The sequence below is a fragment of the Bolinopsis microptera genome, chromosome 6 (genome assembly GCF_026151205.1).
Source record: "Bolinopsis microptera isolate Bmic1 chromosome 6, MBARI_Bmic_1.0, whole genome shotgun sequence".
Taxonomy (NCBI): domain Eukaryota; kingdom Metazoa; phylum Ctenophora; class Tentaculata; order Lobata; family Bolinopsidae; genus Bolinopsis; species Bolinopsis microptera.
Window position 1 is genome coordinate 19281309 of NC_087077.1, and position 26983 is coordinate 19308291.

The following is a 26983-nucleotide window of genomic DNA, read 5'->3' on the forward strand; positions in this document are numbered from 1 at the left end:
ATAATCATTATGTCGCCATGGGAGAGAGTAAGATTGGCAACGTGGACTTTGCTTTTAGACCTAAAACTGAGGACTCTTGTTGCTCCTAACGATATGGTGGAAATCATGGAGCCTGGTGATATGGACCTCTCATCATCTGAATGGAATGGTATTCCTTGCTTGCCATTTTCATACTTAGTGATCATGGCGCTGTTAAATTTCAGACTTGGGAACTCTAAAGGACCTCAACTATGTTCTAAACAAGCAAGAGTTCCAAGACAGCATACGCCTACGCTATGGATGGAAGATCCAAGGAGTGCCCTCTAAATGTGCTTGCGGACATGCAAACAGTGTCTACCACTCCCTTGATTGTAAATTAGGTGGATACGTTAGCATGCGCCACAATGCCATTAGAGACACTGCAGCTTTCTTCCTTCAAGAAGCAAAGTGTAAGGATGTAAGGATAGAACCTGCACTCCTACCTGTCCAACCAACTTCATTCTCCAGGAAGACCAACACCCAGGATGAAGCCCGTCTGGACGTAGCAGCTGTTGGACTGTATGCACCATTCGAAAGAACATTCTTTGACATCAGGGTCACTCATCCAAATTGCGACTCCAATACATTTAAGCCACTAGATAAAATCTACAGTGCGCATGAGAAAGAGAAGAAAGATCTATATGAGGAGAGAGTACTTCAGTCAGAGAAAGGGTCCTTTGTCCCACTAGTTTTTACAACATCCGGAGGTATGGGCCCACTCTGCACTGTGTCAGGGACAAAAGGATTTCGCGATTATTTTGGCCGAAAATCGCGGTACCGCGAAATTTAACAGGCTATACATTAAACTATACATAAAATTTGTCGCGGAGAATGGGAAATTTTGCGATTTCGTACATGCCGCGAAATCTTTTTGTCCCTGCACTGTGTTTGTAGATCGTATTTCTGAAAGGATAGCTGACCACTATAAAGAAGCTAAGAGCCAGGTCAAAAATCACATCAGAACACGATTCAGGTTTGATCTGCTACGAAGCACACTCATAGCACTCAGGGGAATCAGAGGAAGACAAAAAGCCCAGCACCTTGGACTGGATGACGTATCCTTCAATCTCATTCCTCAGAAGACGAGCTTTGAGGTCTCTTAAGTTTGTTTATGTAAATTTTATAGACAATTTATTGTAGCTATTAAAGGGGATGTACGGATAAAGTACCAAACCTTATTGTGTATATTTGGTTGCAATTCCGGTAAATGATGAAACATGTCTCTTCTGAGAGTGATACCGTGAGTTGCTTCCTTTTTACTTGATCAAAAAAAAAAAAAAAAAAAAAAAAACTGTGAGCGTAAACGTTCTAAAATAGACTTTAATAAGGGATTGTCATTTAACGGCCTTGTGTTGTGGAAACCTCCATTGTAGGCATATGGGAAATCCCCATAGTATGCTACAGTCCTATTGTTAAACGTTTGTGTGTATTGTGTTTCCATATCCAACTTGAGAGTATCAACAAACCTGAATACACCTCGACTCAAATCATGATATGGGTTGATGGACTTACCCACAATGTTAACACTGGTTGAAGATTGTTTGTTAACATCAGAAGAATTCACAAGAGATGGGTTGCTATTAAGTTCAGCCACACTGCTAACTTCACAGTTTTGAGTTTCTGATTCATGTTCAGAGATAAGAACATTGTCCCCGCAAGAGAATGGAACCGCAATTTTGTCATGGCCTGAGCCTTGGGTAAGTTTGGTTAGACGAGCAATTTGTCTCCTCAAATTGTCGTTTTCAAGACTTAGTGATACACAGGTAGAACATTTTGCTTTTGCACTGTTGGGTCTGTCACGAAGGCTGTAATTTCTGATTGGGATACCGGACATAGTTCAAATAAACACAAAAATGCAAGGAATTCAGGATAGAGTCTAAAACCGATGCTACTGTTTATAGTTATTTAGTTGTTGATTACAGTACCTTTGCAGCAATTCAGAAGATGGGAATGAGTGGTGTCTGATATTCTTTAGGTGATAGATGGGTGATAGGTGATAGATGGGAGTTAACAGCTCTTAAAAACGATGTCTGATATTCTTTAGGATGTCTTTAAATAAACTATCATGCAACAACCATTTACATCGACATACAACCTGTAATGGTTGCTACATTTGATTGAGGTGTTAATTCCCACTAGGGGTCCTCAAATTATTTGTAATATAGTAGTGTTGAAAGTATTAAAACTTTGCCATTACAATATTTAAGTTTCTCTAATTCCGTCAAATCTTACTATACATTTCTAACAGTGTAATCGTAAAGGATCAAATAAACCAATTCATGTCAATATCAACCAACCACAATAAATCGTATAGAAGATAAAAAGTATGTCACAAATAGAGCAGACTTTTGAGGATAAAGCATACAATAAAAATAAATGGCGTACTCCACATCAATGAGAATACATAAAAACATATTTAGTAATCAAATTACACATCGAAAAGATAACCAAATAGAGTGAAAAGGAGTTTTGAAATGCAACATTGCAACAATAACTCTAAGAAACTACGAAGGTATTCTTGTGAAAATATGACAGTATTTAGTTCAGCGCTCGATTTTCATATAATAGTGATTAATACTACTGACTAGACTACGGTGTAAATTATCGAAAATATGCGCGGTGCGCACTTAAAATTTTGCTTCCATTTAAAATTAGGTTTTTGACTAAAATATGTTTAATACATTTAAATTATTCGTTACAAGATTGAAGATATATTTTTAAAAAGGGTCAAAATATGGTATCTAAGAACCAAAAATTAAGTGCGCGCAAAAAAGTTAAAATTTTGACAACTTTTTTGGATTTTTATCCCAAAAAAAATTAAAAAGAAATTTGTGTTATTTTTATATATAGCAGTGGTTCACACTCTGTTGAAATAGATTTTGGGAAAATTGTGGATTCTCTAGCTTTAACTTCTATTCGGGATAGGGGCAAGGGGATTAGGGGCGGTAGTTGAAAGGGTCCCATATCCTAGCACTTTGCCTAAATGTCTGGTCTATAGACCATTAACAAAAAGGCGCAGTTTATATCTCCGCCAAAAGCAAATTTGTAAGCACTCACGCGCATTATATCCAAATGTGATTTTAAATTTTTGCATTGGATCGTTGCGCATTGGATGGTTGCTATGCCGCGCCCTGCAGCGCAGCATGTTACAATTTATTTCTTCAATTGAGACCTTCGCCCCGCATTTAAGCTACTCGTCTGATATGATAACAAAAATATTTGTTTCAAATATTAGACCGTCGACGAGTCCAACTCAGCGCACGTCTTGGTAGGTTATAAAATATAAACCTACAATAAAATGTGAATTTGATTGTTAACTGTAACCAAAATGTAATTAAATCGAACGCAGAAATTAGATCGAACGCAGGAATTAAAAAATTACTATTATTACGTAGTTGTTTATGTGTTATGGTTTACGGTTTTGCAAATGCAGCCGAATAAACGGTTTTATTTTTATAAACCTAGCTATAACGAACCGAACCCAAACATAACTCCAAAACTTATTAAGTATCATGACGAACCTCCATGGTTAGTGTTACCGGGGGACTCCATATAATGCCAAGCTTTATGTTGAAGATGCGGTGAAATGAATGACAGGCTAAGCGCCGCCCAGTAACTTCCAATTTTATGGTAACACTAACAGTAACTTACGCAGACCGGACTACTGCATATTGGCAAATTTTAACATAAATAATTCAGTTTCGATCCGGTCATGCTCATTTTAAGTAAGCTCTGGTTAGAAATTGTTAACGGTATAACGTGACAAAGAAGAAACGTGTAGAGCTAGGAGTCATGAAAGTCGAAAGACCGGGAACGCCGACGAAAGACTAAGAGACTAAAGACTAAAAGGAGATAAGAGATAAGGCAAAGCGGACGTGGCTGAGGGACGGGACAAGGGCTTACGCAATCAGGAGCTGCACCCTAATGGCAACAAACTTTAGAGTATAATTATATACAAGAGGATGATTGATTTGGGTTTTTAACTCTTTTATGACATTACGATAGATTTTATGTATTATAACTTTGAGTGTTTTATCTTTTTGTTAGCAATTCATCTAATCGTGTTTTATTAAGTCTTGCTGAAGTAAATCTATAACTCAAAGCTTTTCGCCGCGACAAATGCTTTTCCATCAACTGGAGCCTGATTATAATCTTAATCGGTTATCCTCGAGTTGAATTGAGCAGAGATGACCAGTGGTACAGAGGAAACCGAGAACAATTACCAACCAGAAATTACTAAAGCTGGTGACAAACTTGCTCTGAGCAGATAGAAGGTTAATAGTTGTTCAAGTTGCAGATTGTATGTACAATGTAACATACCTGTATGCTGTAGTTTATTTAATAAACGCCCAACAGTTTTTGAATCAGCGTCCAAAAGTACATCAAACGAAGTTACTCCCACATCTTCAAGGCCTTATCACAAGATTTTGAAAAATTTGGAGGACAATTTAGCTCATTTTTATCAGGTTACAATGACTTAACTAATGATAACTTTACTCATAAAACATAAGTGTATTTGTAGAAATAAAAGACTCAGGTTTCAATGTTTAAAATACTAAAATGTCATTGTTAATGCATCCTAATGATAAAATTAAATAATAGGCGCGGGCTTTATCCCAAATAGTGCGAAACTAAAATGTTACGACGGGCTTCAAGTTAGAACTCGAATACACCAAGCGGCTGTAGAGCTTTGGTTTAAATTTCCGAAAATATTCAAGAAGCATATAACATGACAAAACATGACTAGCAGTTCATGCATCAGATGCTTAAATATAATCATCAATCAACTTTTTCTTTTTGATCAGCGATTAGGGCCAATTATAAGTGTCTAAAAGCCCGACGCACATAAGGGCTTCGTCCAAGTCGTATAAAATGATAAAAGCACAAAAGAACACACACCGTACACAGTACTACACTAATACGAGGCGTATAAAATATCGGCGGATGAAGAAGCATCAAACTGTCTCTTAGAGCATGGGTACAAGTATTAACTCTTAGGAGTAGTGAGACAGACATGAAGTGTCCGTTAGTTTAGGAGACAGACATGAAGTGTCCGTTAGTTTAGGAGACAGATCGAGGCTGCTCCACCCCACCAAAGTTATAATTTAATTGGTTTTTGGCAGTAGATTAAAACTTCTCAAAGTGGTATAACTCATTTGCAATTCATTCAGTTGGAGCATTACTTTCTCTAGTATATTGTATAAAACTTGTTTTATTAGTAAGCATTGCTTTCTATTCATTATTAGTAAGCATTGCTTTCTATTCATTATTAGTAAGCATTGCTTTCATTAATGTTTTCTTCGGATTTAGAAAAAAACTTCATCATTAAGAGTAGTAAAAATAATCAAAACAATAAAATTAAGATATGAGTTTAATGCTCCACTTCGACATCACTGCTTACATCCTCGTGGTTCGACGGCCAGGTTTATTTTACTTTCACTTTCACTTTCCCTCTGCTACCGGCGGACTGGAGAACTCCACACAATCGCGCACATTATAGTTCATGAAAATCTCTCATATTTTTGTTCGATATGTTAGTTGTGGGTGGCGGGTGGGTCTCCGTGGGGGTCACATGAGATTGATCACGTGTTATACTCCGCTCCGATATTTAGTCTGAACTCCCTCTTAAACCAGGCCCGATCCGGCACATGACGCACACATCTCATAACAATAAATTATAAGGGTTGAAGTAGCGGCCCGCAATGAACTATCAGATAGCCGTATACCAGTTTCTAGAGTTCTGAGGAGGCTGCGGGGGCTGATAGCCATTGGGTTGGTATCCTGGGAAGGGGTGGTAGGTGGACTGTGCCGTGTAGTGAGGGGAGGCGGTGCCCCCGGAGAAGGTGGTGGGGAAGGCTACACCGTTGTAGGAGGACTGTTGGATGTGAGGGGATGGTGCATGGTACCGGGGGGAGTACTGCTGGTGAGGGGAGGCTTGTAGCTGCCCTCCTCCTCCTGGTGGTGCTACTGGGATGCTACTCGGGGACTTGATGAAGCTGTCGTTACGGTACTGAGCTGTTGTGGCGTCTAGATCCACCACATCGTTCAGGTGAGAGGTGGTAGTTCCACTGTCGGTACGGACATGTGGCACTCCTTCACCCCACTGTACTCCCCCGTTCACGAACATAGCCGGGGTGTGGTGCTGTTGCTGCTCCATTGCTGTGGGGGGTTTCACGTCCACTTGGATCTCAGTCAGCCTGTTTGACAGCACTGCTGCCATCTGGGCTATCTTGGGATTCCGGAAGTGGCACAGTTTTCCAATCAGTTCAAACCGGGGATCGTTCTTGATCAACACCATAAAATTCTCGTTATTCTCAAACTGAACAACAGAGCTGAGTGCAACTTGTACCAAGTTCTCATTGTTACTGTTAATACATTTCATGAGGAGATGAGCCGATATTGGATTATCTAGCTGAGCTCTGATTTCAGGATGACAAGAAACAGACTCCAGGGTTTTCAGGGACTCCCACATGATGTCCTCTAATTTAATACCGTCTCGATTCTCGCTGATTCCCCCTTTGTAGTGATCCGTTATCCTCAGGCAAGCCTGGATCAGATGCAGAAGTAGACCTGAAAATAAGGATCTGTGAGGCACTGTTGTCACCGGCAGTATTGATTGTAAGTCATCTCGTTATTCTAATGAAATCTTAAATGGGCAGCTATTTTTAACAGTCATATATATATATATAGATGACGATTTATTACGGCACATATACTCGAAATGTGAAGCACCAAATGTTGGCTGGTCGCGTAAGTACCCCCGCGTAATAGTCTTTGAGAAGAATTTTTAACGCATAAGAATTGTACAACTAGTCACACCTCTGGGGGTCCATTATCGGCTAGAACGGGAGGCGGTGCATTTAACCAATAACATTTATAGATGTATAGACTCCCCGTGCAATGAATTTTACCGATATTTTAATAGTTATAATATCAGGTGCGTAATTAGTGTCTGAAGAGCCTCAAGTCAATTTGTTTGCGTGCGTATTAAACTTGGGAAGATAATGCTTTAGGTAGACTAACCAATCAGAGCGAAGCAATTTGCCCGCTCCTATTTGACATGGTTGAAGCATCCGTTTTAACCGAAATTGGTATAATCTTCTATTTTCTCGGAACCAGACATTTTCTTTATGCTCCGAGTGATTTAATGAAGAAATTGGTATCAGAAGGGTCCTTTGGTGTATGTAAACCGAAAATTCGTGCCAGACCGAGGAGAATTCTCGGTCCCAATTGATTAAACATTTATTGATGACTGGAGCTGCCGAAAAGGTGGAATAAAGCGTGAATCATGATCCAGAGTATATCATGTCAGCAGAGAAGTGACAGTAAAAGATCGCTCTCTTAAATTAACCACTAAACTTTTATTGCAGAAGTGGTTTTTCACCGTCATACTTCAAAAGGAGCCAACTAAAATTGTGAAGGATTGCAATCCTTTGAGGTCAAAGTAAAGGCATTGGTAAAGGTGAGCAGACGCCCGGCGGGTATTATAGTTGCCTGCTTTCTTTGATGCCTCGCATTTCTTGTCAGTGCCGTTTCTTTGCTCTGCCAGCTCCTCTGACTTACCGGTCTCTTTGAAGAAGGGAATATTAGCGGCGTTTAAGGCCAGGTTCCGAATCAAGCCGCAGGCAGCCTTTATGACGGCCCAATGCTGAGCCGTGGACAGGACCTTTGTAATGAGGCTGATCCCCCCACTTGTTCTGAAGGCGTGTTGGGTTTGTTCGTACTCACTGTGTCTGAAATGAGGGGTTGTGTTAGCTCCTTTCATTGCTGCAGTGTTTTTATTGGTTATGTTCATTCCGAGGTTAGCTTCGTTTTTAAAGAGACTGCTTCGCGCTGACTATATTGGAAATAGATGGAATGTTCTTCATGTTCACTAATTTTTAAAAACATCATGATTACCACAGTCTTATTACATTGTCAGTGACAAATAACCTTGTCAGTGACAAATAACCTTGTCAGTGACAAATAACTTAACGTAACTTTTGAGTGAGGTTCAAAGTAGATAATAATAGAACCACCAATCTCACGACAACGTGATCGGTGTGATTCTAGGCTTTTTATTGGACGATTATACGCCAACATGCAACTTATATTTTGAGCCGGGACAGCCGGTAGTAAACGTACTTGTAGTTGATGTGTCGTAAAGTGCACAGTAAGGGTTCTGCTACTGAGGGTATAGCTTGGTTCTGGAGGAGACATCTGAGCAGGGTGTCCAAACCTCCAGCTCTGAACACTGTCTTCTTGTTATTCTGAAGTCATGGGAGTGTTAACTTATCTGTTGTTGAGTGTTTCTTATATATAAGATTCTTGAAAGATTAATCTAGAATAATATACTGTGATAGCTTATGAAATAGCTCGGTAACTATAGATGATAACGTCATCCGGAAGTTACGTAGTGTGAGGTGACAGACAGGTGTGTGTTGTGTAGTGTTACTATGGTAACTAGTACTGTAACCATGGTAACACTAAGCTTTGTTAGGGTGATTTAGGTAGATTCCACAACTTACTGGGTTGTTACAGGTAAGGTTTGAGAGGCATCCCACTGAGCAGGCTATGAGGTTGATGTTAGTTCTGGCAAGCACGTCCATCAGTTTAGTGAGAATAGGGTCCGCGTTCTCCACACTGCTCCCCTTCACTGCGTTAGACAGGTTCCTCATTGTGTAAAGAACCTCCTCTGTTACCCGCTGAGACCCTGTGTCCAGGTGCCTGGCTAGAGCCTGCATTCCTCCAGCTTCTAGGATACACTTCTTGTTCTTGTTGCACACTGAGAGAGTCTTCAGTGCCCTGGCAACCGCCCAGGTGACATACTCCACGGAGGAGGTCTGCAGGAGTTTAACCAGGTGTAGAGGTCCGGAACACGCGGCTACCGCCTGTTTCTTGTCTGGGTTCCTGTGGCAAAGCAGGTGGATACACTCCGCTACCATGGCTACGAACTGGGGCTTGTCGGAGTACTTCAGGACTGATACCATCTTCTCCAGACCGCCTGATAGGCATATGTCCAGCTGACTCGACTTGTGACGCTGAAAAGAGGTCAATTAGCGGATTAGTACGCAATAAGATGCTGGTTAATAAGTTTTTGATGTTTATAAAGGGAACAGCCCAGAATATTCTTTCCGATTTCCAACTGATCTACTTTCTACCCAGCTCTAACGATTTCCAATAAGTACAGCAATTTACAACGATAGTTAGGATAATCAGTTTATATATAGTTAAGTTAAGTAGTTTATAGTTAAGTTAAGTAGTTTAAGATAAGGGGAAAAGACTGAAGCAAGCTTGGGGTGCTCCTGCCGCCAGACTGTAGCCATTAAGCGGATATCAAAGCAAGCTATCACTTTCGGATATCAAAGCAAGCTATGAGAGGGTCTCTGACATTGTCTAGACGGACTATCAGCGCAGAGAGTAATATCTCTGAGGGAACATTATGTGCGGAGCTGGTGACTTTATTTTGTAACTGTATCTTCGAGATTTTGTTGACTTCGAGCTGTGGTGTCAGTGACCAATCTTGGTTTAGTGTTTTTAGTTGCGGCTTCTATGAGAAAAACATTAGCTTGCTTTCAGCCATGGCCTTCGGTAGAATTAAAGGTTCAAAGTTGCCTTCCGCGGTCTAAAATTAGCTCTCGGTTGTGTTTAGTGGTTTTACCTGAATCATGTTGTGCAGTGTGGTTATTTTGTGGTTTTACCTGAATCATGTTGTGCAGTGTGGTTATAGTGTAGTAGAGGACGTTCTCAGAAGAGTTGCTGAGGAGTTCGCAAAGGATTGGGATCCCTCTGAACTTCTGTATTGACTCTAGACCTTCTCGTAGGTAGGAGAGATTGTGAAGAGTCCCGGTGCAGCACCGGATAACCTGACATTATTAATTAGTTAATTTAATGATTGAAATAGCAGTAAGATACGAACAGCATTTAATAAAACCTTACTTTTGATTTAGTTAATCAGTTAATTAACTGATAGGTTTTTGTTGTTATGTTTCAGCAGAAGTAAAAAGTCGATGCGTTTCGTCAATTCTTGAAAAATTCGAATAGTTTCTATCTTAAAGTGCTGAACGTTGGCTTTTTATGATAATACCTTAATGTTAATGAAGATTTGATTAATACAGTAGATAAGATAATCCCACTAATTAGTTGTATCACAGTACCTCTTGATCAGTAGCGGTCCCCAGTGTGTGTAGGAGAGTAGGCATAAGTTGCGGGTAGCTCAGCAGAGCATGCATGCTCGTCTCCTTCTTGCTCAGCTGATGGATGCAGGTCGTCACGGAAACCAACACTTCCGCGCTCTTGGAGCTGAGCAGCTTCGCAAACTCCGGGATGGCTTGCATCGCCAGTTCCGCGTCATCCTGGAGGGGAGGGTGTAGTTTAGATAGATAGTTTAGGGGGGGGGGGGGGGGGGGGGGGTAATGGTCACGATAAGTTTAGGGGGGGGGGGGGGGAGGGGGTAATGGTCACGATAAGTTTAGGGGGGGGGGGGGGGGTAATGGTCAAGATAAGTTTAGGGGGGGGGGGGGGGTAATGGTCAAGATAAGTTTAGGGGGGGGGGGGGGTAATGGTCACGATAAGTTTAGGGGGGGGGGGGGGGTAATGGTCACGATAAGTTTAGGGGGGGGGGGGGGTAATGGTCAAGATAAGTTTAGGGGGGGGGGGGGGGTAATGGTCACGATAAGTTTAGGGGGGGGGGGGGGGTAATGGTCAAGATAAGTTTAGGGGGGGGGGGGGTAATGGTCACGATAAGTTTAGGGGGGGGGGGTAATGGTCACGATAAGTTTAGGGGGGGGGGGGGGGGTAATGGTCACGATAAGTTTGGGGGGGGGGGGGGGGGGGGGGGGGGTAATGGTCACGATAAGTTTAGGGGGGGGGGGGGTAATGGTCACGATAAGTTTGGGGGGGGGGGGGGGGGGTAATGGTCACGATAAGTTTAGGGGGGGGGGGTAATGGTCACGATAAGTTTAGGGGGGGGGGGGTAATGGTCACGATAAGTTTGGGGGGGGGGGGGGGGGTAATGGTCACGATAAGTTTAGGGGGGGGGGGGTAATGGTCACGATAAGTTTAGGGGGGGGGGGGTAATGGTCACGATAAGTTTAGGGGGGGGGGGTAATGGTCAAGATAAGTTTAGGGGGGGGGTAATGGTCACGATAAGTTTAGGGGGGGGGGGGTAATGGTCACGATAAGTTTGGGGGGGGGGGGGGGGTAATGGTCACGATAAGTTTAGGGGGGGGGGGGGGGGTAATGGTCACGATAAGTTTTGGTCAGTCCTTAGTTTGATCACCACGTATCTTTTAGTTATGCTCATGTTTTGGGACAAGCTTTGTCAAAAGGAAATGAATGAGTCAAGGATTTATACATTATCTCCTTCACGATAAAAGTTGTCGTGATAACTTAGATATATGTAATATTTATAAATTAAGTTAAGGAGTTGTGTCATCCAAAACTTTTAATTGTTAAATTCCCTGAGTGTTAAATTATCTTGTGGTCAAGATAAGACATATTGGTATAGAGAGGGCGAGTTAAAATAGAAGTCCCATGAAGTTGTTTAATCGTCTAATCACAAGCACCGAATCACACCAAGGTGTTCTCAAATGGGACTACTATTTTGACCCCTCCTGACGTTTAGGTAATGATGAGGGAGCTACCAACAGTGAGGTCACTACCACTTCCCCATTCCTGACATGCCACACACCACAAATCATGAAGTGATTTCACCCAACTCAAAGTTTGGTATGCATGTGATAAATGTGTGGATTGTTCTAAATCCAGGTCATTGGAGAGGACCATTTTCTCACGGGTTTGTTGTGCGGTAATGTGTTTGAAGCTTCTACAAAGTGCGAAGTGAGTAGAGGCTAGAGAGAGAGAGAGAGAGAGGAGAGAGAGAGAGAGAGGGGAGAGAGAGAGAGAGAGAGAGAGAGAGGGGGAGAGAGAGAGAGAGAGAGAGAGAGAGAGAGAGAGAGAGAGAGAGAGAGAGAGAGGGGGAGAGAGAGAGAGAGAGAGAGAGAGAGAGAGAGAGAGAGAGAGAGAGAGAGAGAGGGGGAGAGAGAGAGAGAGAGAGAGAGAGAGAGAGAGAGAGAGAGAGAGAGAGAGAGAGAGAGAGGGAGAGAGAGAGAGAGAGAGAGAGAGAGAGAGAGAGAGAGAGAGAGAGAGAGAGAGAGAGAGAGAGAGAGAGAGAGAGAGAGAGAGGGAGAGAGAGAGAGAGAGAGAGAGAGAGAGAGAGGGGGAGAGAGAGTAGAGTCTAAATTGGGAGCAGCTTATCTAAATCATCTGCTGTCCTGTATGGTGGCTGTCATTTGAGACGGGTGTGAGAATTTGTCAGTCATTTGAGACCGATGAAGGGATCACAGAAGTCTCACTTTTTAGAACCATGATCTGGTTTCTTAACAGGCAGTTATCACATTAGCTTATATACTGAGAGATTATCTCCAAGTACCAACTCTAAATGTGGGCTTCAAGTACGATTCAGCTGTAGGTTGCTCCTCAGACAGGATGTTATTTTCTAGCTGGATTAGAGATGAGACTGCTTCAGGATTGATAGACAGGTTTGAATTGTGAGGACTATTTGTGAGGACTAATTGTGAACCTACCAATTAAAGTACTGCTGAGATACATGGTACATACTTTGTGACCTATTATTAGAGAGGAAAGGGCGTTATTTTAAGCGATTTCAGGTGTCAATTTCACCTGACAACACCATCTCTCTTTCTCTCTCATCAACTTTCTTATCCTCATCACAGTAAATTGAGTGTGATATGTTAGACGTGGATGTACACTTATCTGGAGTAGTGAGCAGCACAAAACACATCATTATCAGCAGTCAGACACCACGTGTTCAGCAACTCTTAATAGCACACAAACATAGACATGTGGTTATTATTGCTGTGTGTGTGTCTGTGTGTGTGTGTGTGTGTGTGTGTGTGTGTGTGTGTGTGTGTGTGTGTGTGTGTGTGTGTGTGTGTGTGTGTGTGCGTGCGTGCGTGCGTGTGTGCGTGTGTGTGTGTGTGTGTGTGTGTGTGTGTGTGTGTGTGTGTGCGCGTGTGTGTGTGTGCAAGGGTCGACCGAGTCCTCGGCCTCGGCCTCGGTTTTACCGAGGAATGGCGATTTTTCCTCGGCCTCGGTCAGGAGGACAATTCCTCGGTTCGCCTCGGCCTCGGTCAAAAATAGATTCGAAATTCCTCGGCCTCGGCGAAATTTGACGATTTTACCGAGGATTTGACCGAGGATTTTTGTAAGGTTTGTGAGGTTAATGTAAACGAATTTGTAAAATTGAAAATAAAACGACCAATTGACCAGGACACAAAACTAAAAATATCATAGTCTAAGATTCATCGTCTGATGAAATGACAATATCTGAGCACTCTGAATCAGAATAATCTTCTGTGCACAGCTCAGAAGAAGGGGGACAGTCCTCTTTATTTGGGGCTTCAAATTCATTTGGACAGGGGCCGAAGTCGTCCCCAAATGTTCCGATGTTCTTTTTGAGAAACAAGCACCCCTCAAAGTTTGTTGGCTTAAGGCTGAGGCGATTTAACTTCAGGATGTGCCCTGCTGTAGAAAACAATCTCTCTGGTGCTGCTGAGCTCGCCGGCGCAGATAGATATTTCCTTGAACACTGCAAGGTTCGGATAGGGGTGGGCGACAATTGACCCCCCGACAATTGACCCCCCGACAATTGACCCCCGACAATTTACCCCCCGACAATTGACCCACGGCTGACCTTGACCCTGACCCAGGACCCAGGACCCAAGACCCAGGACCCAGGACCCAGGACCCAGGACCCTGACCCTGACCCTAACCCTGACCCTGACCCAGGACCCTAACCGTAACCCTAACCCTAACCCTGACCCTGACCCAGGACCCTAACCCTAACCCTAACCCTGACCCAGGACCCGATCAATTGACCCCAGTGTAATTACATGGGGGTCAATTGTCGGGGGGTCAATTGTCGTACTAAACCCTAGATTTCGCGACAATTGACCCCAGTGTAATTACATAGGGGTCAATTGTCGGGGGGTCAATTGTCGGGGGGTCAATTGTCGGGGGTCAATTGTCGGGGGGTCAATTGTCGCGGTACCTCGGATAGCTCTGCTTATTAGCATGCCCACTCCTGACTCTTGGCGAACTTGCCCCTTCATAATGATTGTAACGTGTGTACACAGTATAGTACACAGTACAATCTGATTAGGTACAGTGCGCTTTTCCTAATAAACAATGCCCTTTTTCCCAACAATTTTTCTGCCAAAATTCCTCGGCCTCGGCCTCGGTCAAAATTTGCACTCCTCGGCCTCGGCCTCGGCCTCGGTCAAAAAAAGAAACCTCGGTTGTCCTCGGCCTCGGTCTTAACTGACTGTATTTTCCTCGGCCTCGGCCTCGGTCGAAAATCCTGCCCTCGGTCGACCCCTGTGTGTGTGTGTGTATGATCAAGCTAGTTTTAAATAATTCATTGTTTGAGCTAGCTAGTCGAACGTTTAGTAGTAGGAGTAAGGAGAGTGAGATGTGACTATTGACTAAGGCATTGGGTCAGCCGAAATATCGCCTCAAGTTGCTCATGGGCCTGACCGGCACGCTGCGAGCGCTGCTCAATGAAAGCCGGCCTTCCTTCGCTTGGCCAAGTGCTCCCCTCTTTCCAAAAGGCTGGCTACCGGCTAATATCAACTAATATTGACTAATTTCGACTAATATTCGACTAATATCGACTGATATCGACCGGTAGGAGAGCGATATTTGACTGGCATATCTCTTAAACTTTGTTGAACATGAAAATGGATTTTTGTTCAGTGATCTCAATCGGCAACTTCATTTGACAACACTAAGTCTATCCTCCCACTTTAACCATGCAACGCCTAGTAATTACTGCCGGAGTTATCGGCTGTAATTCAATTTGAGGTCGTTGATAAGAGCTGTAATTCTAAATGATGGTCGTTATCAATGGACAGGATGGTATATATTGTGGAGTATTGGCTCTAAAAAGTGATTGTAAGTACGGTTTCAGGTGCGGGTTATTTGTTGTGTCGGGGTTCTTGCACCTGCTCTCAATTCCCCTAACGGGTCATTGGCCTAAAGAGATAACCGTCTCTCGGTTTTACGGTCTAGGGTCTAAAACCACAATAACAGAACCCCACATTTAGCCAGGCAATTAGACTCGGTCTAGGGTCTAAAACCACAATAACAGAACCACACATTTAGCCAGGCAATTATACTCTGTCTTAACCACCATAACGTCGTGTCGCTAATTCTAACAAGAATTTTGGGATGTTTAAATAACCAAATTGAGACCAATAATTGCCCAGGTTGTGACTATTATGTTGTAGTAACTGTCAGACACTAACCTGGTAATGAGCGATGTTGTCAATAGTGTTGTGAGAGACGGGGGTGGGCTCTCCCAGAGTCTGCAAGGTGGTGGTGACGGGTGTGGTGGGAGAGGTGTGAGTAGGGGTGGGTGTTGGGGTCGCCTCCTCGCTTGCATCCGGGAACAGCTCCGCACGCAACCTCTGGGACCTGAAACAGAGGACTTGTTAGAGACAATGTGATTAATGAAGGAACTGTTCATGCTGGTTAAATGTGAGAATAAGTGGAGCTTGTTAGAGTGATTTAGACCTGGTAAGCAGTGCTTGTCTAGATGGAGATGTTCTCGGGTTCTTCCTGTGATCTGTCAATTTCACATGTATAACATCGGGGACAGACATTTAAACAACTAGACTAGGCGTTTAGAAACACATCTTTGTTTCTATACCTCTGAAAGCTATGAGTAATTGCTAAGAGATGACATCTGAACTAGCCCATGTGATCAGGAGACTAAGGTTTATGTTTACTTTGAAATCTCTTTTAATCTCATCAGCAATGATTTAAACAGCGAAAATAGTAAACTGGAAGTGTAGTTTCTTCTACCTTGACAATAGCGATTTGAAACAAATTTAGAAGTTTCTGGAAAATTGGGCTTCAGAAGAAAAATGTGACTATGTTGGTCGATGCATTGGTAAAATGGCTCTTTAAAGCTAAGTAGAGTCAGGCTAAATGATAATAACTGTGAATACATTTTGTTGCCATGGTCAGATGGAAAATCAATTAGTTTCACTCCCATTTTTAGGAGAATGCCAATCGCATAAACAATCCAGCACGTCATCAGATACAAAATGTTTTAATTGGCCTTCCTTCCAGTTCCACGAATAATCTTTAATTTTTGTTATTACATCATAAATATACAATCCCATTTTTTACAATTCAAAGCACGCTTACAGATCTTCCAACGTTTTTTTACCAATCAAAGCACGCTTACAGATCTTCCAACGTTTTTTTACAATCTCACTTAAATTTCTGTTCACTAGTTTGGGGCTTTGCTGTAAAATCTCATATTGACTCACTGTTCACTAAACAAAAGCCGGGAATACGAGCAGTGTCGGGTTACGTGGATTACTATTACAAGGATGGTAAGCTTCCGGATCACATTAAACTTGCTTTTAAAGAGTACGAAATATTAACTGTACACGGGGTCATCATAACAAATGCTCTGACTCTGATGCACAAAATATCTTACATGCCTGGCCTTCTGATATACCAAAGTATGGCACCTCTTATGACGACAATATCAACTGGCTAACAACGTACTCTCATCCGGATCTAAGCGCTAGTGTTTTCTATAAAGGTCCTATATCAGTATATTAGCTATTACTGAGCACAATATTAGTCGCATAACTTGCCCATCTAGTATTTTCTCAATAAGCATTTATAAGAAATCAGCCAAGCGTGCAATGATATAACTACAAAGCTCAGCAAACAATGAAGAATGACCACCTTTACTGTTCCATAATTTACCCGGGCTACGTAAGTCAACAAGATCAGGCACACAACAAATCAACTACCGAGAATTACCTGAGGAATTAGTAAAACTAGACGATTAGCACACTAGTCACTATCAACCATATGCCACATTTTTTGCAATGCCCATTCCCTGTCATGATAGCGCTTGCAGGTGCTGATAAGACATGGGCTCATTCACTTTAAAACAAACTACGGTTCAAACAGAGCACTATACAGAGCACTATACTATCGACTCTGCCCTGCTCACTAATCATTAATTACCAACACAAGTAGCTTATAAAACAGTGCGTGTGATCATCTGTCGTATCAAATAAAATTATTTCTCATGATATGCAAGTTTTAATTTTAAAGTTTTTGGTTTAAAGAATAAAGGATAAAGGTTACATCATAATTTTCAACTCTCATTTTCACTTATAATTATATTAAATAAAATACCATTGTTAAGTATCATATGCAAACATTCAGCCTCCTCCCAGTTTTAAGTGAGTGGTTTAAAATCAATTTTCACATCCATTGGTAAAACTTCAAGTCGAATTTGGACGGAAGAATGCTATACTGGAATTGAAACTCTAGTAATTTCGTTAAAATAATCGTGAAATTACTGCAAGTAAAGAATTCAAAGTGAAACATTTTAAGAGGGAAAGTGAAACCGAAAGTACCTTGATTGGGTCTGGTTGAAGGAACTCTTGCTATAAGGAACATCCCAATCGAAGGAAGGAATGTTGTGCATTGCCAGTTCATCGTCAATTCCGTTTTGATAGTCGTTGTTTCCACCGTCATCACTCGGAGGGGAGGTGGTGCTTCCAGAAGCGATACCTGAGTATAATACATTTAGTGAAGGGTTCAGCCTTTAATCAAATTCAATCTTACATGTATTTATTTTCTCATCGTTTTCTCGTTTAAGTGTTGTTGGTAAATGGTAGCTCACTAAATTCTCAAAAAAGGCAAATCAGGACACGAAATGGCGGCTAGTTGGATAAAGTAAAATGTACTGACCGGAGTCAATGAACTGTTTATTGCTCCACGTATTGCCGGACTGGGGCATGCCCAGCATATCCATCAGATCGGACTCCATTGGGGGTGGATCAGAGGAGGGGTGAGGCGTCCTTGAAAATAGATTGTAAGTTAAAAGAATTAAAACTTCGTACTATCGTACAGTAGTGAGAAGTGGTGGTCCAGATCAGAAAAGGATTTCGCGATTATTTTGGCCAAAAATCGCGATACCGCGAATTTTAACAGACTATACATAAGAATATACATAAAATTTGTCGCAAATAATGGGAAAAATCGCGATTCCGTACATGCCGCGATTTCCTTTTGTCCCTGGTCCAGATGCTGTTGCAAAACAATCGGAGAAAAAACTGTTCGATTATCTTTACTAATCCAGTTTGCATCAAATTTCAAGATAATGGGAATTTTTAAAAAGTTGTTTCTTTTAAAATCTTAAATTGTAGGAAATAAAATCAAATTTTTCGAAACAGCATTACGGCAACTTTTTACAGAAAACTTCGGGGGAAAGGAATTACCCGCTGAAAATCGGGGTTTGCGGTAAATCAGGGCGCGGTAAATCGGGAAATTACTGTAGTTAATTAAAAATGATTAGAGATATCAATTGTATAGAAGCCTTTGATGTCTAAATCATAGACAAGGTACAAGCAAGAGCATCAAAAGGTCATGAAATGACAAAAGAACTCATTACGACTTGATCTGAGAGGGTGATGATCAAGCATTCCTCATGGTAGCTCGAATTTTGTAGTACCTGTAGGAGAGGAAGTCGTTGTAGTTTTGTTTCTGTGAGTTCTGGTACATGTACATCTCTGTTTGTACGTTGTGAAGCTGCTTCTCCAGGTCAACTCTGTTCGCTGGGGCTTGCTGCAGGCTCTAAGATATTACCGAGTGTTAGGCTTGTTTGGAGGCTTCATGTTGGGCGTTGTTCTGGCATTTTAAAACTTGTTAGTTATTCAAATGTGAGGTGGTAGAAACGGAGAACTAGTTTAATTACGAACAACATGGGTAAATTTGAAAACTTCTGTCCAAGACCTCCTACAACAATCTGGGGCACTGAGAACTAGAACAAGACAAAAGTCTACATTATATAATGAAAAATACTGAAATTAGGCAAACTTAACCATAAACTCAGTGTTTGGTGTTGATACTGACATGATAGGGAGACGGGGGCAAAAATAGACATTTTGTAAGTGCCCGAATATCTAGAGAAACAATGCGTCAAAGAATTTAGTCTGATCAAAAGTTAATGAACGACTGGCAGGTGGTGGGTAGCCGTAAACCAGACCCGACTAAAAAATACATCTAACGGCTCAATAATCTTACTCTAACTAAATACCAGCTATTATTAGGCTCTGACACTCACATATTATAATAATAATAACATATAATTCAGAAAATTAACCTTACGATGATCCTCAAAGGGTTTGTAACAAAGTATCAACTAGACATCAATGTGGAGAGTACGATTAATCATCGACATTCATAAGAAAACTTAAGTCTACTTAAGCCGGATTACATTCAAAATTTCTTAAGAGTAGCCAATAATTGTAGGGATATTGCCGCATTTTATCTGCTATGCATCAAATTAATAGAGGGGTTTCTTTGCAATTTGATTTCAAATTATGCATAACATTAATATTATGCATTATACTAATATAACACATCAATTAATAATTAAATTGTTTAGGTTTCTGCTCTGTACCTGGATCAGGGCATTTCGGCGCTGCTCCAATAGTCTGTAGTCCTTCTGTTTACACGGTTGTGGAACGGTGTTCCACGACAGTTCCTGATACACTGGTGTCTCCATGATTCTTATCTCCTTCTTATCTCCGGATCACCATTGTGATTCTTGCTATAACAAAGTGGTCGGTTAGGCACCACAAAATGGAAGTGAAGGTTATAATTCCAGCAATTATTCTAGATTTAACAAGCTGGTCAGTTTAATATCCCAGTGCTGTTAAGAAATACGAACTAATAGATTTGCGAGATCAAAGGAAAGCATTAAGTCTGGGAAGGTCTTGCAAAAAGTTGGTCCGAGCCCGTAGTTCAAGGCACTGTGTTCGTTAAATACGGGAATAAAAAGCACATTTACTTAAACCATCGCCCAGGTTGCGCACAAATAACGGCTAAATCGGCAAGCTTGTGCTTAATGTACAATACCTTCTGGCAACAGCTTTTAGATGTTAAACTTTTGAAAGACATTTTACGGTCAGCTTTACTCAATTTCCAAATTTAGAGGACTATGTCAGAACTCAGACCATCAGTACCTCGCACTAAAGAGATCTTTGAACGGCGATTTCATTATTGAGTTGTACACAGCAGAATATCCCAGTACACTCAGGTCGCGGTGAGTGTGTCTAGCAGGATAATAACTAGAGCCACATTAACAGATAAACGACCTGTGTAGACTGTAAACCGCGGATCAGCGCACAGAAACATCAAGCTTGTAATAGCAAAGTGTAACGGTAACCTGGAGGTAACCTGGCGCACGGAAACATCAAGCTTGTAATAGCAAAGTGTAACGGTAACCTGGAGGTAACCTGGCGCACAGAAACATCAAGCTTGTAATAGCAAAGTGTAACGGTAACCTGGAGGTAACCTGGCGCACAGAAACATCAAGCTTGTAATAGCAAAGTGTAACGGTAACCTGGAGGTAACCTGGCGCACAGAAACATCAAGCTTGTAATAGCAAAGTGTAACGGTAACCTGGAGGTAACCTGGCGCACAGAAACATCAAGCTTGTAATAGCAAAGTGTAACGGTAACCTGGCGCACAGAAACATCAAGCTTGTAATAGCAAAGTGTAACGGTAACCTGGAGGTAACCTGGCGCACGGAAACATCAAGCTTGTAATAGCAAAGTGTAACGGTAACCTGGAGGTAACCTGGCGCACAGAAACATCAAGCTTGTAATAGCAAAGTGTAACGGTAACCTGGAGGTAACCTGGCGCACAGAAACATCAAGCTTGTAATAGCAAAGTGTAACGGTAACCTGGAGGTAACCTGGCGCACAGAAACATCAAGCTTGTAATAGCAAAGTGTAACGGTAACCTGGAGGTAACCTGGCGCACAGAAACATCAAGCTTGTAATAGCAAAGTGTAACGGTAACCTGGAGGTAACCTGGCGCACAGAAACATCAAGCTTGTAATAGCAAAGTGTAACGGTAACCTGGAGGTAACCTGGCGCACAGAAACATCAAGCTTGTAATAGCAAAGTGTAACGGTAACCTGGAGGTAACCTGGCGCACAGAAACATCAAGCTTGTAATAGCAAAGTGTAACGGTAACCTGGAGGTAACCTGGCGCACAGAAACATCAAGCTTGTAATAGCAAAGTGTAACGGTAACCTGGAGGTACCTGGCGCACAGAAACATCAAGCTTGTAATAGCAAAGTGTAACGGTAACCTGGAGGTAACCCGGCGCACAGAAACATCAAGCTTGTAATAGCAAAGTGTAACGGTAACCAACTGTTAACCATAACGAAGTGTAAAAGTAACCATAGCAATTATTTCACGATGAAGAGAGCGGGAACCCACAACTGATGTGTCGAACACACAAAATACCTGGCATGGAGCGAGCAAGATATCTGTCGACTATATGCGTATAATATAGAGCTAGAGAATGACAGAGTAATTGAAGGGGGTTTCTATAAGTGGGGGGGGGGGGGCACCAGTGTGCGGGACAAGGGTGTAGCGGGGCGTTGAGGAGTGTACATTTAGAATTGGGCCGAAAAACATGAGTGATATGTCGGAAAAATTTCGGAAATCGGGTTTCAGGAGCTGCATATCAATTATAGATCTCAAAGAGGGTGCAAAAATGAATAAATTGTAGCAAATACTGAGGACTTCAAATTCGGACAACTATAAAAACGGTTACATCATGACTATGCAGACAGTCTAAATGTCCATTTTATTTCAGTTTATTTAACTGCAGATAAATCATATTTTAAAAATATCATTGTAGGCTCCCAGTGGTCCTTTCTAAAAACCTAGACCTCCATTCACGTGACAGTCCAACTTACTGACTTCTCGATGCAAATAGTTAAACTGCACTGGCAAGTACGTTTTATTTGCTCTAGCCCATAAATATCCCGCAATAGGAGTCAATAGGACCCTATTTAAATATCATTGTAGGCTCCCAAGTGGTCCTTTCTAAAAATCTAGGCGTCAGTCTACGCGACAGTACAACCTGATTGGCCCCTCACTGCAAAGTGCAAATACCTTACGGGACATATTTAAATGGTACGAAAGTCGGTGGTTTTGACAAAAGAATCAAATTTTCGGATTACCAAAATTTAGGTCACCGTCATTATTTTCCCCAGATTATTTTTCACGTATTTTCCTTAATTACAACTTTATCGATTTACTATCAATAAAGTAAGTTATAAATATGATTCATCAGAAGAGAGAAAGGAGTTAAATATCACCTCCTTCCCCTTCTTCCTTACACTAATACACGTGGTTGAGAACCCTACTGAATCAGGGAAAAAAGAAAATCGCGATTATTTTGCCCAAAAATCGCGATACCGCGATTTTTAACAGACTATACATAAGACTATACATAAAATTTGTCGCAAATAATGGGAAAAATCGCGATTCCGCACATGCTGCGATTTCCTTTTGTCCCTGTTAACTGAATACATATTAGCACCAGCCCATTGACTCCCTGATCAACATAGTGTGTAGTTAGTAACGATACACACTCCGCCTGCTTAGCCCTCTTTGTCCAGTATTATCTATCATACCACCTCATACCCCCTTAACATAATTCATGATAAATTATAGCAGTAGCTCCCCAACAATAGTGTTGTGGCGGACTAACCACTTGCCTGGTTAGTGGTTACCCGGGAATGTGGTTACCCGGCAATGTGGTTACCCGGGAATGTGGTTACCCGGGAATGTGGTTACCCGGGAATGTGGTTACCCGGGAATGTGGTTACCCGGGAATGTGGTTACCCGGGAATGTCATGCGGAGGTAACAGGGTTCTGTTAGGAAACTGGTTTATCGGACCGGACAATCCTGGCATTTCACGTACATACCTGGTATGTCACGTACATACCTGGTATGTCACGTACATACCTGGTATGTCACGTACATACCTGGTATGTCACGTACATACCTGGTATGTCACGTACCGGGGCGGTGAGACTCCGGATATGTTCAAATCCGTAAAAATCGAGATGACTGGTCCGGAGTGTTTCAGGCCGGTCATGTGACAATCTCTCTATAGGGTTAGAATACATGACGTCACTATACTGGTCACTATACTGGTCACTACACTGGTCACTATACTGGTCACTACACTAAACGTTATGTAAAAGATTGACGGGAACAAAACAGTTGCCTAATCACACAGAAAAAGAAACATTCACTACGTATTGGGTACACACACAATTAACAATATGCTGCGCCCATTTAGCTGTGTAGCTGGAGTCTGTACAACCGGCGAGGTAGATTGAGCTTCAGCAATGAGGACATTGTTCAGGATAACTCCCTAATCAAGCTCTCACAGCAGGGACAAATAATTTTCAGGATTATTTAGGCCAAAAATCGCGATACCGCGATTTTTAACAGGCTATACATTAAACTATACATAAAATTTGTAGCAAATAATGGGAAAAATCGCGATTCCGTACATGCCGCGATTTCCTTCTGTCCATGTCTCACAAATGTCAGCTAGACTGCAGTACCATGCTGACTCAGCATGGTACTGCAGTCTAGTGCTACCAATGTCTAGTACTGCAACATTTCGGAAGCTGTCTAGTATAACTATCATACATCATTAGCAGCATTGTTCTAATGAGAGGTATTTCAGATTGTTGAGCGCGCAGTACGTGTTAAAAGAGGATGTAGAGACGTTTTAAGACCACTAAAACAAGTAAGAGCAAGAGAACAGATCATGGACCAGGGTATATGGTCCAGGTTTGGTTTATGGAGCAGTTTAGACCGTGTCTGTGCACTTGTGATACTGATCCTGATCTTGTTACCCTGCACTAGAACATAAGCCTAGATAGGAGGGGGTTCATGTATTATACTGTGAATATGCTAAAATTGTACCCCCCCCTGATCATGAGTCCTCCAGGGTACAACTACAAGAGAGCTCTCACTCTCTGATCCCTACATCCCGGTCTTTAGTCCGGGTGTAGGGTTTCAAACTGACAGGCTGCCAACACACCCACCTCCCTCGGATACATGTTCCATGTTCCTGTTCTCCTTCCGAGATCACCTCTATTTGTCACCGGGGAGGATGAGTCATGAGTGTATCCGGGCTAGCCAGCTCTCTGACCCTTCCTAACCTCATTACCACTCACTACAATCGCATTTACAGGTAACCTAGCACTACGAACAAACAGGCACGAGCAACGAGAGCTAGGCAAACACTAAGAATAGCACGACAACTCACACCTTCCCCCCAGCCGGAGAAAAGGGTAAAAATGTAAAACACTGCCAGGGAGAAAAGGGTAAAATATATACGTAAAATATGTAAAGTATGTGTGGGCATATCAGCACGGCATACTGTAGTCGGCACACTGTGACACGGTTAACAATGGTCAGAGCTATTACACCCGGCCAGAGTAAGAGCAAATTTAGTAACAATTAGCCCACGTACACTCGGACTCATTTATGTGTATGTAAGTTTAATATTGTAATTATTATGACATTTAGGAGGTAGTTCAACTGGATATGACGGCTAGAGAGGGAGAGAGAGAGAGAGAGAGAGAGAGAGAGAGAGAGAGAGAGAGAGAGAGAGAGAGAGAGAGAGAGAGAGAGAGAGAGAGAGAGAGAGAGAGAGAGAGAGAGAGAGAGAGAGAGAGAGAGGAGAGAGAGAGAGAGAGAGAGAGAGAGAGGGAGAGAGAGAGAGAGAGAGAGAGAGAGAGAGAGAGAGAGAGAGAGAGAGAGAGAGAGAGAGAGAGAGAGAGAGAGAGAGGGAGAGAGAGAGAGAGAGAGAGAGAGAGAGAGAGAGAGAGAGAGAGAGAGGAGAGAGAGAGAGAGAGAGAGGAGAGAGAGAGAGAGAGAGAGAGAGAGAGAGAGAGAGAGAGAGAGAGAGAGAGAGAGAGAGAGAGAGAGAGAGAGGGAGAGAGAGAGAGAGAGAGAGAGAGAGAGAGAGAGAGAGAGAGAGAGAGAGAGAGAGAGAGGAGAGAGAGAGAGAGAGAGAGAGAGAGAGGGGGGGAGAGAGAGGGGGAACTGCTCTAATTTACAAGTGCTCTGTTAGTAGTACTATGTATAGAATCAACTGTGCGCTAAGGGACGTAGTAATGTGTGTCGAAATAAGCAATAAGAGTGGCAACTATCAACTGCTCAGTGTATTATATCAGAGAGAAAGAGCGAGATTTTCTATACCGGAACGAAGCTTAAACAAAGAATGAGCCCGGAAGAGAGGGTGAAGAAGTACGAGGTGGAGCTGCTAGGTGTGGGGCTGCAACAACTCACAGATAGAGCTGCTAGGTGTGGGGCTGCAACAACTCACAGATAGAGCTGCTAGGTGTGGGGCTGCAACAACTCACAGATAGAGCTGCTAGGTGTGGGGCTGCAACAACTCACAGATAGCGGACAGAGAGAGAGAGAGAACACAAAGTAGGGGGAGGTTCTACAAATGCAACGCTCTATGGGTATAATATTGATGACAAATAGCTGGGGTGTAGTAAAGTAGTAATACACTCTGACAGTGTCTATTTTACAGGTTCGAGACTGGTGGGGTCAGTTCCATGTGTCTGCTGGTGTCAACAAGTCCTGACTAGAGGCTAGTGGGCATCTAGTAGCAAGTAGGTACAAGTCCTGACTAGAAGCTAGTGGGCATCTAGTAGCAAGTAGGTACAAGTCCTGACTAGAAGCTAGAGGGCAACTAGTAGCAAGTAGGTACAAGTCCTGACTAGAGGCTAGTGGGCAACTAGTAGCAAGTAGGTACAAGTCCTGACTAGAGGCTAGTGGGCATCTAGTAGCAAGTAGGTACAAGTCCTGACTAGAGGCTAGTGGGCAACTAGTAGCAAGTAGGTACAAGTCCTGACTAGAGGCTAGTGGGCAACTAGTAGCAAGTAGCTACAAGTCCTGACTAGAGGCTAGTGGGCATCTAGTAGCAAGTAGGTACAAGTCCTGACTAGAGGCTAGTGGGCATCTAGTAGCAAGTAGGTACAAGTCCTGACTAGAGGCTAGTGGGCAACTAGTAGCAAGTAGGTACAAGTCCTGACTAGAGGCTAGTGGGCATCTAGTAGCAAGTAGGTACAAGTCCTGACTAGAGGCTAGTGGGCATCTAGTAGCAAGTAGGTACAAGTCCTGACTAGAGGCTAGTGGGCAACTAGTAGCAAGTAGGTACAAGTACTGACTAGAGGCTAGTGGGCATCTAGTAGCAAGTAGCTACAAGTCCTGACTAGAGGCTTGTAGGCAGCTTGAAGCCAGTGATTTAGGCACCTCGACTAAAGGCAAGTAGGCACATAAAACTGGTCTCGCCAGTCTGAGGAAGGGGAACTAACTGCATCACCATTGGTCATATTATGGTACTGAGGACTACACTAATTACTCACTACACTACGACTGATAAGTTACCTTAATTGGTATCGCGATTCAGCGACCATGATAGAGTTAAAAGTTAAAATTATATTAAGCAACCAGAGAGTTTCAATCGCTCACTTTTCAGGAGCCATTCTCTTCACAAGGTCACAAGGTTACAAGTGTCAGCCACTGTCCGGTAGTCAGTCTCTTTAAGGGTGTCAGAGTCTCCTTCAAGAGTCGGTCCCTGGAAAGGGAGACTGGATTTCACGACAGAATTCCTAAATTCGGACTCGCCGGTATTTTGCACCTTTACCGGGGACAAAACCCCACAAAAATGAAGGATGTAGCAAGTTGTTGGCGGAGGCTTTGTGCTAGTCGAGGAGGGTACTAAAATATGAGTATATCAGCAATTAGATCTCATGCATCAGACTACAAAATCTACAAAGGATTACAAGTACCCCTCATTCAACGGATAACGGACAATATTTACAGCAATAAGACACAGCACCCTGTTGCACATACAGCAATGAAATCCCCCGCTAACACTGAAAATAAAACCCTCGCTACAACCAGCATTCCTTTATCGGGGGAGACGAAGGAGACGAACCAGCTAAAGGACAATAAAAAGCGAAGGTTTCACTAAAGTGGCGACTACTCTCACCTCTAAATCCCACGT

At 42.5% G+C, this 26983-nt stretch overlaps 1 protein-coding gene across 1 annotated transcript in view; it reads right to left on the reverse strand.

Moving 5' to 3' along the window:
* Nucleotides 1–4556: 4556 nt before the first annotated feature.
* The window catches only part of LOC134817627 (armadillo segment polarity protein-like), an 80596-nt gene continuing 58169 nt past the window's right edge, over nt 4557–26983 (reverse strand). The window contains exons 2-12 of the mRNA XM_063826864.1: nt 19526–19675; nt 18575–18696; nt 17812–17921; nt 17475–17631; nt 15327–15495; nt 10155–10352; nt 9699–9863; nt 8526–9038; nt 8143–8267; nt 7582–7751; nt 4557–6588 (exon numbers count right to left, since the gene is read on the reverse strand). Of these exons, the coding sequence (XP_063682934.1) occupies nt 5729–6588; nt 7582–7751; nt 8143–8267; nt 8526–9038; nt 9699–9863; nt 10155–10352; nt 15327–15495; nt 17475–17631; nt 17812–17921; nt 18575–18696; nt 19526–19630 (2694 nt within the window). The 5' untranslated portion in view covers nt 19631–19675 and the 3' untranslated portion in view covers nt 4557–5728. The remainder of the gene's footprint in view (nt 6589–7581; nt 7752–8142; nt 8268–8525; nt 9039–9698; nt 9864–10154; nt 10353–15326; nt 15496–17474; nt 17632–17811; nt 17922–18574; nt 18697–19525; nt 19676–26983) is intronic.